The 16,917-nt window shown below is 42.4% G+C and overlaps 1 protein-coding gene across 1 annotated transcript in view; it reads right to left on the reverse strand.

The window, feature by feature from the left end:
* Positions 1–2,084: 2,084 nt before the first annotated feature.
* Positions 2,085–16,917, reverse strand: part of asns (asparagine synthetase) — a 32,710-nt gene continuing 17,877 nt past the window's right edge. The window contains exons 8-12 of the mRNA XM_080735041.1: positions 14,777–14,883; positions 13,799–13,899; positions 8,993–9,074; positions 6,763–6,918; positions 2,085–2,510 (exon numbers count right to left, since the gene is read on the reverse strand). Of these exons, the coding sequence (XP_080591167.1) occupies positions 2,301–2,510; positions 6,763–6,918; positions 8,993–9,074; positions 13,799–13,899; positions 14,777–14,883 (656 nt within the window). The 3' untranslated portion in view covers positions 2,085–2,300. The remainder of the gene's footprint in view (positions 2,511–6,762; positions 6,919–8,992; positions 9,075–13,798; positions 13,900–14,776; positions 14,884–16,917) is intronic.

Consider the following 16,917-nt stretch of genomic DNA (forward strand, 5'->3'; position numbering starts at 1 on the left):
TATAAATGTGGAAAATAGTTTGGGTAGCCGACAAGCCGTCCTCATCCAACAGCACATAATTGAGCAACAGTTACAGATTGGATTATTGGATGACAGAGTTTATTGTGACCATGATGATTATGGTTGAGCACAGTTTTAAGGCTTGGTGCATCCAGTAAATGTACATTTAAATCTATCAGCTCCCATTGCAACAGATAGAAATCTGATTTATTTATTGTTGATCTTCGAAAAATAAATAAAAAGGCAATCAAAGTGACAGAACCTTTTTCCTCACTCTCTTTCTCAAAGTAAAGTAACGTTGTTAAAAGCACTTTAGACACTATAATAATTCATCTTCATAGGTCGTGGTATATACACTTTTGTATTTTATTTCTGACACTGCTAAACATTTGCCCATGTTTATACAATTACATACATTTGCAATAAATCAATACATGTTGATATTGATGGTCGCGAGCCATACGGCGTAAGGCTGTTACAGGCTACAGCTGGCCAGAGTTTGGCCCAAACACAAAGGAAATGATCAACTTATATAGCAGTAGATGGTACATATATCGTATAGCTGACTTAGCAGTGAACCAGCTGAAATCCGTCGTGCATAGATAGCTTAAAGAGACATTTCATTTCCAAAAAACTGTACATTTTAAATTATCGTCTACTAAGGCTTTTGGGAACAACCCAAACAGTTTTTACGTTGCTCTATATTTGATATACATTTTATCAGACACGCCCCTTTTCAATACAAAAGCATTGTAAATTCAAACTCTATTTTAAAAATGTTGTATTAATTGAAAAAACACCCTCCTTAATATTTGAATACTGAATCTAGCAACTTAAAAGCCATCTGTAGATGAGCCTGAGTAGATGATAAAATGACTGCAATATCCCTTTAATAGTTAGCTTAATAGTTAGTAACTAGAGTAGTTACTCTCTATATTGCTGGTTCTCAAAGGTCCTTTAGGGGGTTCCAGGGGGTCCCTGGGGGTCCCCGGCAAAATAAGAAACAGTTTAAGCATTTAACAACAATCTCACTCGTATCTAAGCTCACAACACTCAGAGCTTATTGTAAATCCCCCTATATTTTATACAGTCTATGTTGTAAATCCGCTTTTTTCCCTTAAACGTTTTGACAAATCTTGATTCTTGACTGACTGATCTTCACTTAAGGGAATGAAGTATTTTCAGATGAAGGTTTAGCAGCCTAACAATACGTATTAAGATTTAATTTAATGCAATGCAATTATGGTTTAAGCCATTAAAACTTGGACAAGCGTCCGTGTCATTTCAGATTTTACCGTTGGCTATTCAAACAATAGCAGATGTACAAGCTCACACCACGGCATTTCATAGAATCGGCCTCTGGTATGGAAGTGTATTAAACGGATAAATAATTCTCACTCCTTATTTTCATACAATCTTCTGTGAATGATGCTACTGTATTTACTGTAGGCCCAAAATACTAATTAAAAACAGTCCCTGAAGAAAATAACAGTGTTTTTTTTATATAGACCATTTTCCTGAGCGCTCAGGAAAAAGGGCTATACATCTGCCATAGCATGGAGGCGACTGCGGTTTTCCCAGGGACCCTGAGCACAACGGTGGGGGCGCGGGGGGCTGCAAGGGTGATGACGACAGAGGCGCGCCGTCTCAGGCGACCATGAGCCACGTGAGACACCGTGTCGAGCGCTGCGACGGTCGCATGAGCCGACTCAGCGCCGTTACCGAGTTATGTGCCGTTATGGACAGAATAGTAAATCTTCTTTCAGCTCCTCTGCGTGGTCCAGGTGGACACAACGAAGCGCTCCCTACCTCCTTGCCCACCGCTGGCCCCCACCGTTGCGCTCAGGGAGCCTTGTCTGGCTTGTAGATGGACAGGGTAGAGCAGGGGTCTTCAACAGGGGGTCCGGGACCCCTAGGGGGTCCTCAGAGTTACTATATATATTTTTTTAAATATTAACCACTTGAACCCTAGCATCCATATCCTGAGAACTTCAGCCAAAAATAGCAGACCTACAAGCTCACAGTAGATCGGCTATTTTAACAAACAGCTTTGGTGTAGAGGGGGGAAAAGAGCAGACCAAGTACAGAGTGAAAGGTCAAGTTTATTAAGTATTGACGGCTCAAGTGGTTAAATATCTGAAAACACAATTTGACATGAATCCAAAAATACAGACGATTGTTCCGTCAAACAATGAAACTATATGGAATCTCTGAACAGGTTGTGGGGGTCCCTGCTTCATCTCTCTCTCAGCTGAGGGGTCCTTGGCCTGAGAACGTTGAAGACCCCTGGGGTAGAGTGATCACTGGTCCTTGTCAGGCTTGTAGATGGACAGGGTCCGGGCGGAGGGGTCCGTGGCACTGATCCAGCGGGGCATCCAGTAGTGGGGGATCCAGGTGGAGCGGCCGGGGTACAGCTTCTCAAACACCTGTCTGAAGTAGTAGGCCTCCTTGGTGGCGGGGGGGAGGTGGGGGAAGGTCTTGTGGGCCTTCTCCAGCTGGGCATCGTTCACCTGGAGACAACAGGAGTTCAAAACCTTTAAAGACCTGAGAACCTTTCTAATGCTGCGTCCAAACCTGGATAGTTTGAACGGCGTGATTACATAAAGAAAATCGCTTTAAAAGAATATACAGGCCTATTCAAAGATTTGCACAACTTTTCAATGTTTTTCAAAAATAACAGATCCACAAGTTCACAGCGCGGCACTCTGTGCTGCGCTGTGAACTTGTACATCTGCTATTTTTGAATAGCCAAAGTATAAAAAAAAAAATAGTTGAAGTGGTTACGTGACACAGATGCTTTCTGGAGATAGAACTACAGACCCACACGCAGACAGAGAGTTGTGCACATTTCCAGTAAGATAATCCTGACACGTTGCTTTGGATAAACTCTCTCTCTCATTACAGCAGTGCATCAGCAGAGCAGGTAAAGTCCTAACGCTATGCAAAGCTGGTCGGCTTTAGGTGACAATCATACATCGACAGTTCATCAGTGACTGACAGCAGAAACCACTAACGAACGGCGTGAGAACGTAATAGAAGAGCAACGTTATGCAAAACCGCCAGGTAGGCACTTAGTTAAAACCACTACACTGTATCACTCATGCAGGGGCGTCACAAGGGGGGGAAAGTGGGACTGAGTTACTAGGGCCCAAGGTGGAGGGTCCTTACATTATTTTATACTTTAGCTATTGAAAAAATAGCAGATATACAAGCTCACAGCGCGGCCACGCAGTGAGCTTGTAGATCTGCTATTTTTGAATAGTCGTGAAAATGTGTGCAAATCTTTGAATATATGTATTTTTTAAGCGAACATTTGTAAATACAATTTTGCTTCTATAGGGGGTCCCTGGAACTAAATATTTTGACATGGGGGTCCGTGGCCAAATACATATCATTTTGGGGGTCCTTCACATGAAAAAGTTTGAGCACCATTCACATAGAAAAACAGGTTTTTCAAAAAACCTTGAGATTTGAAATATTCAAAGACTTGCAAATATTTTCAAGATTTAAAAAAAAATAAAAAATAGCAGATCTACAAGCTCGCAGCGCGCTGTGAGCTCGTATATCTGCTATTTTTCAATAGTTAAATCACAAAATATGAAGTGAAATAAAGTCTTCAATCAATCAAATCCTTGTACCCAGGGCCCAGAATTTGGTGCGACACCCCTGCACTGATGGGAACGTGGCGTTGCGTGCAAATACAATAATACCATAAAACGGCTGGGAACGGCTTTACCCCCCCCCCCCCCCCCTCCTCAACCCCCCCCCCTCCCCCGGCAGGAAGCTAACAACACCAAACAGCCTTAATTTCCTGGTGGAAATCAGTGGTCCATCAATCAAAGATAACAGGCAGCTCTGCTGATCAGGGCTCTGGTCAAACACAAGGCTTACAAACACACTGTGTGATTAAAGCACACAGATGAGACTCCTCGTCCTGACACAAACACATGGAACCACTTTAAGCAATGTTTTATGCTTTAACTAATACAAAACAGCAGATCTACAAGCTCACACCGCGGCACCGAGTGCCGCGCTGCGAGCTTGTAGATCTGCTGTTTTTGAAAGATCTAGTTTTTTGCTTTTTTTGTTTTGTTAACTTTGAACATATCTTTTTAAAAGCGAGCGTTTGTAACTCAAATATTTGCTTCTGGGTGGTCCCTGGAACAACACATTTTGAGATGGGGGTCCACGGCCAAATACATGTAATTTTGGGGGTCCTTGACATGAAAAGGTTTGAGAACCACTGATTTAGACAGACATTTATAGAATCGGGTCAAATATATTCAAAGACTTGCACAACATTATGTTCACAATCTTTCAAAAGTGGCAAGCTCGCAGCGTGCGGTTGTGAGCTTGTATATCTGCTATTTATTTAATAGTTAAAGCATAAAATAAAGGTTAAAGTAATAATGCGTAAAGGACCCCCTCCCCTCTCTCCCAGGCCGGTGGTCCCCGGGGATCCTGGCATGCTGTGAGAGCGGTCCAGGTGTGACTACCAGACCTGTCAGTCATCGCATAATTAATCGCCCGATGACAACCGTTTGAAGATAATCGCTGTTTACGTTTGGCATTAATCGTCGATCGATCGTTTTCCGTTCAGGATGTGTAAACGAGATTAATCTGTTGGGGAAAATTATGTTATTATGAGAGAGAGAGAGAGAGAGAGAGAGAGAGAGACAGACAGACAGACAGACAAGTGGAGCACAGCACTCAAAATGTGTCTGAAAACTGAAAGATTCTGTATGACCAAGTCCTGACCCATGTGTGATTAGTGAAACAGTGTGAAAGGTTTTTGCCAAAGAAACAAACGACCAGGTCTATGAAAGCCCAATAGAAGCAACTAGGCTCAGTTTGAATATTCTTTCAACATTTTAACAACACAATTCTTGTGTGGAGGTCCCTGGCACCACATATTTTTGGACAAATATATTAATCTGGGGGTCCTTGATATGAAATAATAATAATAATAATAATAATTGAGAACCACTGGTTTAGAAAGCAAGCCCAAAAAGCAACTACACTTTAACAAATACCCAGTTGGGCGGAGAAACCACTGACACACTGCTGTTCAACTTGAGCAACTTCTATTAAAGATCTGTGTCTTGACAACTGACATTCAATATAAATTATTACTAGGGTTGGGATGCGATTAAAATTTTTAATCTAATTAATTACAGGCTCTGTGATTAATTAATCGCAATTAATTTTAATTTTAATCGCACATTGATATTTGACCTGAGAAGCATTTTCTTTCAAGTAAAACATTTTGTTGTACGAGTGAATCAACGAGTGAGTTTTTTAAATCTAAATTTCGCATCCACTGGGCCAAGCAAAGCGCTCTGATCGGCTACTTCTCCCTTTGCGTTTGTTGCCTCTTCTTGGTTGATGCATCGCTATGATCGGTATGCCCAAAACTGAAGGTTCTGTGGTGCAAAAACTAAGTGCGATTAAAATGCGTATTTTTTTTTAAATCGCGTTAATTTTCTGTAATTAATGAATGGCAATTAATCAGTTAAAGTCCCAGCCTTAATTATTACATTATAAAACATAGTCTACCTTAGCCCTATAGCCAGGCTATTTGAAAATAGACGATCTACAAGCTCACAGCGTGTCGCGCCGCAACGCATCTATGATCACAGCAGCTGCAGCCCATGATAAAGCCTAATTAATGTATTCTCCGTCCCGCGACGGTGTTGCGTGCAGAGAATAGCAGACCTCCAAGCTTAGCTCTCATAACGGGCATATCCGCGATGCAATGTGAGTGACTTGTACTGTATGAGTGAAGCAGTGAAGGTTGTAGCCTTCAGTCAGCTGTTCTCAGCGCAATGCCGTCCGTCGCGGCGGCCGGGTGAAGTTAAATGTCTCGCTAGGAGCGTATAGGCCTATACCACACGTCTCTTCAGTCAAGAAAGAAGAGGTCCGAATGAACTGAAACATGCGCTGAGACTGAGCGGTCCCCAAAATAACACATTTGGGGAATTGATTACATGAAACAGGCAACTAGGCATGCAGTCTAAAGTGTCTTTTTCTTCTTTTTTTTCCCTTCAACGTTTGACTTTCCCTGATGGGAGTCGACTTATGTAATCAAGTCGATTGAGTCGATTTGTCGATTTTTTGGTTAATGCCCTAGTACAGGGGTTCCCAAACTTTTTTCTCTCAGGGCACCCCATAAATATTTGTTTTAATCCGAGGCACCCCTACATTGTAATTTTCACTCCCAGCACCTTATATTTAGCCTATAGCATATCGTCGTGGTCAGGTAGAAACCTTCTATGTCCAAAACCGTTTGTTTTGTATTTATCATCTATAAAATGTAGGCTACTAAACTAGTGAAAACAGCAGATTGATGTGAGGCGTTGTGTGCTTGTAGATGGGCTGTTTTCACTAGTTTTGTGCGACAGTCTTGTATGATGAAGCAGGGCTTTGCTTTACCAAAAGACGTACACATTTGAAACTTGGAGAACAGTGACGATGTTTTAGTGATTATGTTGCGAGGAAAATGTTGAGATAACAGCCATTTTGGTTAGAACTGACTGAAAATAACTCTGTACTTCAAGTTTAAAATTATACTAAATATTTTTTTCAAGTGTCCAAATAAATTCCAAATATTATCAAATTATCTCGCGGCACCCCTGGACTGCCGTCACGGCACCCCAGGGTGCCCCGTCACCCACTTTGAAAACCCCTGCCCTAGTATACTGTATACATACATGCAGTATCTACCTCGGCCTCTAGGTGTACATACATGCATGCAGTACCCACCTCGGCCTCCAGGTGCTCCTGCAGCACTGTGTACCAGCTCTTCTTCATAGACATGACTCCGTCGCTGAAGGCTTCCTTCCTCCTCCACAGGATGTCGTCAGGGATCAGGTTGAGACCCTTGAAGGAATCTCTGAGAAGATGCTTCTCCACTCCATGCTGGAGGAACAGGACACAACCAGCATAGTTAATATCTTATATTTACAATTGGCTTAAAGCCGCATCCCACTTCCAAGCCCATGGCACGCCCACTCTGCATCCACTCCAACTCTACTTCAACTCAACGGTAGGGAGAAGGTCGTAGGGAATAATACCGCCCACCTCTATGCCGTCCGCTCATTCACTAAGCACGAGAGAGAGGAGGCAACAGGGGAGGGGGGGCGGGCAAGCGAGAGAGAGAGAGTGAAATTTGACACCACTGTGTTTGCACTCACTGTGTCCACAGTGAGTGCAGAGAAATAGCAGAGGCATAACAGTCACTTCTCTCCAGTGCGTCCGGCGGTCAAATATGTCCGACCGGAAACGTGCGCTGCGGCACAATAGTTCCGCCACAATTTCTTTTTATTTTTTAACTTTTTATTTTATTTTTTAACTTTTTTTTAATTTTTTTTTAACTAGATGGGAGCGGCCCGAAGGGCCGCAACCCTCTAGTTGTTAACATTACTGTATATAAATGATATAGAAACATGTTTTTTCCGAAAACTGTTCGGATTTAGAAGACATTTGTATAATGGGCCTCACGTCTAAACGTGTTAAATACATTATCTATTCTATGTCATCTTCCCAGCCCTCCCAGGGGTCACGGCCTCCTCCCAGGTATTGATGACCTATGATTTAAGATCACTGTCTGTTGCCCCCCCATCTTCTGTTATTACTGTACTAAAGCATTATTCAACCTTTTCTGTTGAACTGCTCAGGATGTTTCTTCACTATACTGTCCATGCTTTGCATTGCCTAACAGAAACACACTTTACAGTATTACCCGTATTGCTTCCAAGATCATTGGACTTCCCACACCCACACTGTCTGATATGAACATTAAGTCCATCACACACTTAGCACTCTCAATAACACATGGCACTGACCATTCTCTGTATCTCTACTTCCTCATGCCATCAGGGTGAAGATACAGAACCTTGATGTGGCACAAGGTTCGGTTTAGCAGGAGTTTTGTCCGCTCAGCCACTGCTGCACTAAACAAACTGCTAAACAACCGCCCCCGTCGCTAGGATGGTTTTTCTGTGAATAGTGGGGACCTGATGATCTGTCTTTGTGATATGTTCGTGTTGTTGCGACCGTAGGTCGCAGATTAGTATGTGAACAGTCACAACTTGGCCGTATGGTACCCATATATGGAGATCCATGTACTGTATATGGAGATATGCTGTGAGAGCCCAAACATGCTTACTCAGTTATTTGTTATGTGAAAGTCCTATGACGTCTATGACATCTGACATCATACCCTTTTATGCCCATACATGGAGATCCCTGTCTGTAGAACCAGCCACACAGATATGGGCTGTCTTGGCCATCTGTCTTGGCCATATATGGATTCTGTTAGTGTGGTATGTGGCCAATGTGGCCTCCATATATGGGTAACTGGTCCGATATATATCACTGGCCAGATGACCAAGTCGCCCTGAGGCGTCTTACTAGTGTTATGGTTATGTGTTGTTTTTTGTTTGAACAGCATAGACACATTATCCTTCAGAGACAATAAAGACCAGTAAGACTCTCACAAACTTTAGAAGGCAATGGTGGCCAATCAGGAGGGAATATGGGAAATGGGACAGATCCATGTTGATGACATGACTGTAGACATACTGTGTAGCGCTTTGTGTGATTTCAGGCCAAAATCTGTAGGAGCAGTGTCCAAAAATGTGTTTTGCAAGAATCGACCTCATGGTGGTGCTAGAAGAGGGCCATGTGAGGAATGAGGGGTGGAGGTTGTGGTTTGGCAGCCAAGGAGTGTGTGTGGAAAGTTTGGCAAGGATAGGGGCAACGGTGGCGGAGATAAGAGTAGGGGAAAAGTGTGACGTGACGGACAGACAGCTGTTGGATGTTTTGATAGTAACTGTGACCCGACGGTCGCAATTAATATTATTATTATTATTATTATTATGACCCTACGACCTTGGAGGTCAGTGTACTCACCCTGGGTATCCTCATCTCCTCGGGCAGAGACAGGTAGTACGCTGTGAACCTATGACCTATGACCTTATGACCTACTCACCCTGGGTATCCTCATCTCCTCTGGTAGAGACAGGTAGTACGCTGTGAACCTGTGGTCCAGGAATGGAACCCTCAACTCCAACCTGGAAGAAGACAGAAACACAACAATCATCCTTATGAACATAAACTAAATATCTCTGTTGTTGGTCAGAAACCAGCTACAGTATGTCCAAAATATTAACTTTTGAGGAAATGGAAAAGAAAATACACGTTTTTAGAACAACACCACAACACTGCCTCGTCAAAGTTGCTATGATGACTTTATACACTCTCAGACACTTGAATGCGTCATTAAAAACCCTCAGTTGGAGTTAGGAGGTTTGACTGACAGTTTGAGGAGCCGATGGAGTTAGGAGGTTTAGTCAGAAGCACTTTTTTTTTTGTTTTTTTAAGATTTGTTTTTGGGCTTTTTATGCCTTTATTCGATAGGACAGTAGACTGACAGGAATTGGGGAGAGAGATGGGGAATGACATGTGGCAAAGGTCGTCCGGATCGGGAATCGAACCGGCGACGCCAGCAGGCATCATATCCTAGTATGTGGTATGCGCCTTGACCACCAGGCCAGCGGGCGCCCCCTCAGAAGCACTTTTTAATATGTTTCATTGGTTCAATATTTGTAAAAGCCACACACAGACGTTCAATAGCAGATTTATACAAAATATATTTATTCAAAGTTGAAAAATTGAGATGATCCTTCTCATATCTCCGCCACCGTTGCCCCTATCCATGCCAAACTTTGCACACGCAGTCCTTGGCTGCCAAACCACAACCTCCAGCCCTCATTTCTCACGTGGCCCTCTTCTAGCGCCTCCATGAGGCCGATTCTTGCAAAACACATTTTTGGACACTTCTCCTACAGATTTTGCCCTAAAATCACGCAAAGCGGTACACAGTATGTCTAGACTCATGTCATCAACATGGATCTGTCCCATTTAGCGCCACCTTCAGGCCGATGTTTTCAAACACATTTTTGGACACTGCTGACCTGACGGTCATATATATATATATGATGATATATATATAATATATATATTTATATTCAAATTTGAAAAATGGATGGTTTCTGTTATATACACCCTATAAGAACATAAAACTATATTATGTCCACCATTCATCATGTCATCATGGCAGTCACAGCTACTGTATTGTTGAGAAGCAAGAACAATCTAACCTGATTAGACCTAGGTCCCCCCCCCCCCCCCCCTCCCCCCCTCCCCCCCCCCACACACACACACACACACACACTAGGGCTGTGAAAATGTGCCAAAAATAGCATTCGAATATTCGCCCGAAAATCCACCGTTGATTCGAATAAATTCGAATATTCGAAAATATCGAATAATTCGAAGCATTCGCACTTCAAAGCTGTTTATTCTAGACAGTCGCTTCTATCGCTTTTTTTTTTTTTACTGTGTGCAGGTCCGCGTTGGTCAGGGACGTGCAAAGAATGTTAAGAGAGGCAGGGGCTGACATTTCTAAAAGGGCCTTTTGGTGGACAATTCTCTGTTAAAAGGGCAGGGGCTCAAGCCCCGTTTGATGTATGTGTGCACGTGCCTGCGTTAGAGCAGAATCGGATCGTCTTGCAAAGCGTGCCTCACTCACAGCAGCTGTGATTGAGTTGAGTTGGAACAGCCACGACATGAAATGAGCAATTATAATCACACCAATGGATTATGTTTTGGTTTGAACAAAATTGGGTAGTCTACAAGTAACCTCGCCTCACCAGGCTTTCCTGTCTACAAGAGCAGTGTGAGTGACGGAGGAAGTTTTACCGTTACCGCGTGGCTGCGTGCGGGGAGATTGACTCGGTGAGAGAAGAAATCCATGCTTTTTTATAGTGTTTTCGGTGGAGAAGTCTCGTTGTTGTATGCCTTCCCGTCACTACTAAATGAGTCGCCCGTTTCAGCTCGACTCGTTAATCATTCTGAATCAACGTGAGCCAGTTTAAAAGCACTGTGTGTGCACTGCACTGTGCACTGTCTGCGAGGCGGACGAGTGCATCTCTCCACTGTCCACTCCGACATGTGACGGCCAGTGACAGTGTGAAGGGAAAGTGAAGCAGCTGGAGGTTTATTCTTCGCTGTATGACGGTGTCGCTAAATAGGCACCCTTAATGTACAAGCTCACAACATAATGAACGTATTGGATCAGCGACGTATTGTGGACTTGTAGATCAACCCACTTTTGCAGCAACGAATGGAGACTACTGCCTTGCGAGACCAGCCACCTTTTAACGTTCCATGCGCCCAGAATCTCGCGAGAAGTGCGGTAGATTTGTTTTAATTAAATATAAATTAATTCGAAGCTCCATTTTTTACGTTCGAATATTCTTTTATTGTTAACATTCGAACGAATCTTCGAATATAGAATATTCTTTCACACCCCTAACACACACACACACACACACACACACACACACACACACACACACACACACACACACACACACACACACACACACACACACACACACACACACACACACACACACACAGAGAAATGATATTGATAAGCCGTACTCAGGGAGCCAGACAAATAAAAAAGGTATTGATTGAAGCGGCTGCGTTCCATTTCCATACTAATCCCCCCAGAGCTCCATCAGTATGAGTCTCAACACTAGAAGTCATTGAACAAAGAGTTTATTTTGCATATTCTATCAAACCAGAGCACATGTTGCTGTTCTGACAATCTTTTGAGCAGGGATAATATATTCATCCAATCTACTTCACCACTGAAGCTATGATTCGATGATCAAGACTTTATTGTGTAATAATAAAAGATGAAAATGATGTGACGGGATTCATTGTGTTAGCAAACAACACCCACGCACGGTCGCACACAAACGAACGAGCGCACAAACGCACGCATGCACGCTTTGTGAGTTTGTGTCTCAGTGTATTGTTAAGATGCATAATGAAATCGTGTAAACAAGCAGGAACTGAATGACAAAAGGAAACAAAAACAGAACAAAAAGTGAAATGAGAGGAATAAATCAGAGCAGATTAATTTGGTGTGATGTGAGCTGGGTTCTGTCAGTCTGAACATGAGGGCTGCACATTTACATCACCCACTGTAGAGAACAGAAACTATCTGTCACTGGAGGTGTTAGAGTGACATCTAGTGGAGTGAAATGGTATCAGTAATAAACAGTGGTACAGTATGCCAGCATTGTTTCTGTATGAGGTGCCTTGTCGGCAGAGATGGGCAGTACCGTATTTTCCGGACTATAAGGCGCACTTAAAAGCCTTTAATTTTCTCAATAAACTACAGTGCGCCTTATAGTCCAGTGCGCCTTATATGGATCATTCATTGACATTGACATTCCCTTTAGCACAGCTCCATCTGTTGGATGCATAACGCAACGGTAGCGTCTATTATGTGCGCCTTATAGTCCGGTGCGCCTTATATATGAAAACAGTTAGAAAATAGACCATTCATTGACAGTGCGCCTTATAGTCCGGTGCGCCTTATAGTCCGGAAAATACTGTATTTGAAATACTTTTTTGTATTTTGAAAGACAACATTCTTTTTATTCTTGATTTATTTGCACTGACTAGTGACTATGGACACTTAAGGGCTTTGCACACAGGACCGTTGCGTTTCTTTCCGTTTGCTGCATGATTAAAACACATTGGATTTGGTGTGCAAGGCTGTGTGGAATGAATCCACTCTGCCTATCCGAAAAGGAGTCATAAAAGGAGTGATGAGTTTTTACCGCACGTGACAAGACGCACAAATTGAACTGGGTTCGATCGGGGAAAAGACGCACAGCCGCAGCCACCTGCCGCATGGCAAATTCGGAGCCGGTGTGCATGAGGTCATAGAGAATAATTGTTTTCTTTAAAAAAACGAAATCATCCTTTTTTTTCCCGTGCGAGAAAAACGCGTCTGTGTGCAAAGGGCTTTATTTTTGGCCCTGCACTATTAGGTTGTGTTGGTAGACTAGAGTACTATTGCTGTGTTGACATGGTGGTGAGATACTTGTGTAGCACTGACTAGCATTGACTGTTATGAACACTTTAGTTTGGCACTGCATTGTTTAGTTGTGCTTTGAGTATTGCTTTTTGTGTGTGACGTTTCACTTATGAGCGTTTGTTTCTTAGTCACTTTATGTATATATTCTTCTTTTTTATTGTTCCTTGCTTTTTTTGGACTGTACACTACAGTACTTCTTTTCTTTTTCTTACTTCTCTGTAACTTGTAACCTTAAACTGCTGTGCTGCCTCTGGGTGACTGATTTTCCCCCTTGGGATAATAAAGGTATCTATCTATCTATAACTCCGACGGCGCTGAGTCGGCTCAAGTGGACTTCGCAACGCTCGACGCAGCTTCAGCTCACTCGGCGGTGTCTTACACGGCTCAAGTTTGCCTGAGACGGCGCGCCTCCATCATCTCCACAGAAAACAAGCGCTCCCTTCGACTATGGAAACAACAGCAGCATACAGTATTTGTTTTGCTCGCCATTTGGTCCTGTAAGCTGTAAGGAATGAAAAGGACCTTACAGATTAACCGAGCGATTACTAATGGAACCAAATGGATCCCAAATTAACACATTTTTTAAAGTGTATTTTGGGAGCTCAGAGATGGAAAAAGGAAGAAAAAAAAGTGGGGGAATGTGGCCTTATGCACATCAAACTGGGGGTCCTTGAAATAAAAAGAAAAGATCCTTGCTCTGGACAGAGTAAAACACAGTCTTTTCAGTTTTTAGAGACATCATTATGTGATAAAGTATATGTTGTTTTTACTTGTGTGCTGTGCTGTGGTGGTGCGGTCTGTATTACTGTGTGTGGAGAGTGTTGTTTTTACCCGTGTGCGGCTGTGGTGCGGTCTGCGCGCAAGTTGTCAAACAGGTAGAGTTCCTTCAGGAGACGAACGCTTTCCTCTGCTGCCGTCTTAGGACTGGGAGCCTAGTTCACCAATCACCATCACAAAAAAAAAAAAAAACATTCAATCAAGGGTTAACGTTGAAAAAAGGAAAACACAGCACCCCTAACGTATTAAGAGGACAGTATGAGGCACCAGAACCAAGGACGGTTGTTTTCATGGTTAAAATGAAGTTTTGAAGTTACATACAAACCCAATGTCTGATAAAAAATCTAATATCAAAATACTGAATGAAGCAACATAAAAACTGTGAAACACAAAAGCCTGCATTGTCGTTAAAATGACCCCAAACATGTTTGATGGTGAAATATCCCTTTAAACATTAATCCTGACTTATCGCCACTTGTAGGCCAGCCGCCATTATGACGGCTGACCTATAGTACAAGCTCACTTTTTTTTTAATCAAAATTGTTAAATCTTTTGTTATTAATTATTATTAAATGATGACAACATCTGAATGAATCAGAATTAGCCAGTAGCTATGCCCCTCCCAAAAAGCTTTTGTCCAATGCTAGCTTAGAATAACTTCCTGCTTGCCAAGGTTTGCCTTGGCAACAGACTTGGCAAGCTGCCGGTTGCTAAGCTAGCATTGGACAAAAACTTTTAGGGGAGAGGCATAGCTACTGGCTAATTGCGTTGTACATTCAAATGAATTCACCTCCATATAAGGGGAAAACATAATAGGCATTTTGGCCTTTATTCTCCCTGGGATTATGTTGTGAAGAAAACGTTGAGATAATAGCCATTTTGGTTAGAACTGAAAATAACTTTGTATTTTATACATGTTTAAAAAGGATTTTTTGTGTCCAAATAAATTCTAAATATTAGAAATGATCTCGCGGCTCCCCTGGACTGCTGTCACGGCACCCACTTTGAAAACCCCTGGAGCAGAACACTGACCTTGTGGAAGTAGATGTATCCCTGGGTCAGCTCATCTGAACCTTCTCCAGAGAAGATCACCACGCTGTCTGTCTTCTCCTGGATGTACTTAGACACCAGGTACATTCCTACAGCCAGGAAACATGTATTCTTTAATATTAAATTAAGAAAAACGTTTAACTAAAAATACAAAATCAGCCAATTTCAGGAAATCTTCGTCCGCTTGACAAAGTCCTTAAACCGCTATTCTTTAATAAATGTTTGAATTGTACAATAAATAGACAGTGTGTGAGAGTCACTTTTGTGGGTTTGTATTTAATTACTATATCCTACTAATAAACGACCGAATGTCTGTCTGTCTGTCCGATGTCTGTCTGATATACACGCATGCTGACATCACTGATACTAAACTGTGTCCAAATTTGGAGAGAACTGACATCACGATACCACTGCCTGTACTGCACAGGCGTCGTCACCACGGTAACAGCTGCATGCTGAAACAGCGCCCAAATGTGGAGGTGACTGACATCACTGTTCTCCAACTAATCAGGGGATATCTTAAAAAGTCCTGGAATAAATTCCTTACCAAAAAAAATCTTCACCAATGTGTTTGTAAAGGTGTCTAGTAACACATCTCACAAAGACTGAAATTCAGTTTCCCTAGGAGAATCTGTTACAGTTGCTGAAAGTTGGAGTCCCATTAACTCATATGCTGCCATTTAACAATACCTTCGTACTCTTTAACTGCCATTCGTCTCCATAGACTTCCATGTAATTCATAGTGCACGGATCATGCACACCCATGCCTAGATAATGCACCACGTGTGTCCACATTGCTCACAGCTTTCAAACAAAAAAATCCGAATGGAAATCCGTTCAGGCATTCATGAGATAGCAGCCATTATGTTTTACACTGTTGTGAGCTTGGAGGTCTGCTACCTGAGTTGTATGGGGGTTGTATGGGGGTTAAACAAGCAATTTCGCGATCGCTATCATGCCTACTAACGTTTTTGGGGTCCAAAAAAAATTAAAAAAAAAAAAAAAAAAAAAAAAAAAAACATTTTTTTTTATTTTTTTATTTATTTACGGGATTCACGGGCGTGGCAGGGTGGTACAACGGGATTTTTAAGGGATTCACGTTTTTGGCAGTTAATGAGTTAACTTAAAGCCATACTGTGTAAGATGCCCAACTAGTGGTCATTAGCCCTATAGCAAACCGCGGTCGCGTCCGCGTCTTTCGGACGTTTTTCGTACCTTCAGACCCCCGCGTCTGCCTCCACCTCGCTGAGATCTATCTTATAAGGGGTCCCTTGTTCCTGTGCGTTCAGTAATTCCAGAGATACGGACTCCTTCACCCTGCCTGGTAGGCGAAATTACCTAGAGAAGGGATGGTACAAACGGGCGACAACAAATATGGCTGCCATAGCGACCCCACTTCAAGATGCGCTGTGATTGGCCGGCAGTTGTATAACCCTCGCTGTGATTGGCCGGTAGTGTGATGACGCAATTTTCGCGCGAGATCCGGTCCACGGCAAGGATCTCAGTTTACATACAGAGAAGGCTTTACAGGCTGAAATTCACGGCGCGGATCTTCTAAAACTTTTGTGATTTAATAGTTAGGAGAATTTTAAGATTTGTTTTATAAAAAAAGTTACATAGTACAACTTTAACTATATGGGATAAAACACACGAGAATAAATGGGCTTTAAGTAGCATGTGAGGGGTCAAACTACGGATTTTTCATGATTCTGAATCCATTGCAAGCATTTGTTTTGCACAAAAAACATTCCTTGGGGTAAAGGCGGCTCATACGAAACTGTGAAAAGTGATGACTCATCACTAAACCATATTTTTGTGGGTCCGTTTCTAGCCCAAGGAATGTTTTTCGTGCAAAATAAATGCTTGTAATGGATTCAGAATCATGAAAAAACCCTAGTTTGACCCCTCACATGCTACTTAAAGCTTATTTATTTTGTTGTGTTTTATCCTGTATAGTTAATTTAATGGGACCCCAACTTTCAGCAGCTGTCAAGGATTCTCCTAGGGAAACTGAATTTCAGTCTTTGTGAGATGTGTTACTAGACACCTTTACAAACACATTGGTGAAGAAACATTTTGGTAAGGAATTTATTCCAGGATTTGACACTATTTCTGAAGATATC

Source organism: Nannobrachium achirus (assembly GCF_963921795.1).
Source record: "Nannobrachium achirus genome assembly, chromosome: 10".
Lineage (NCBI taxonomy): Eukaryota > Metazoa > Chordata > Actinopteri > Myctophiformes > Myctophidae > Nannobrachium > Nannobrachium achirus.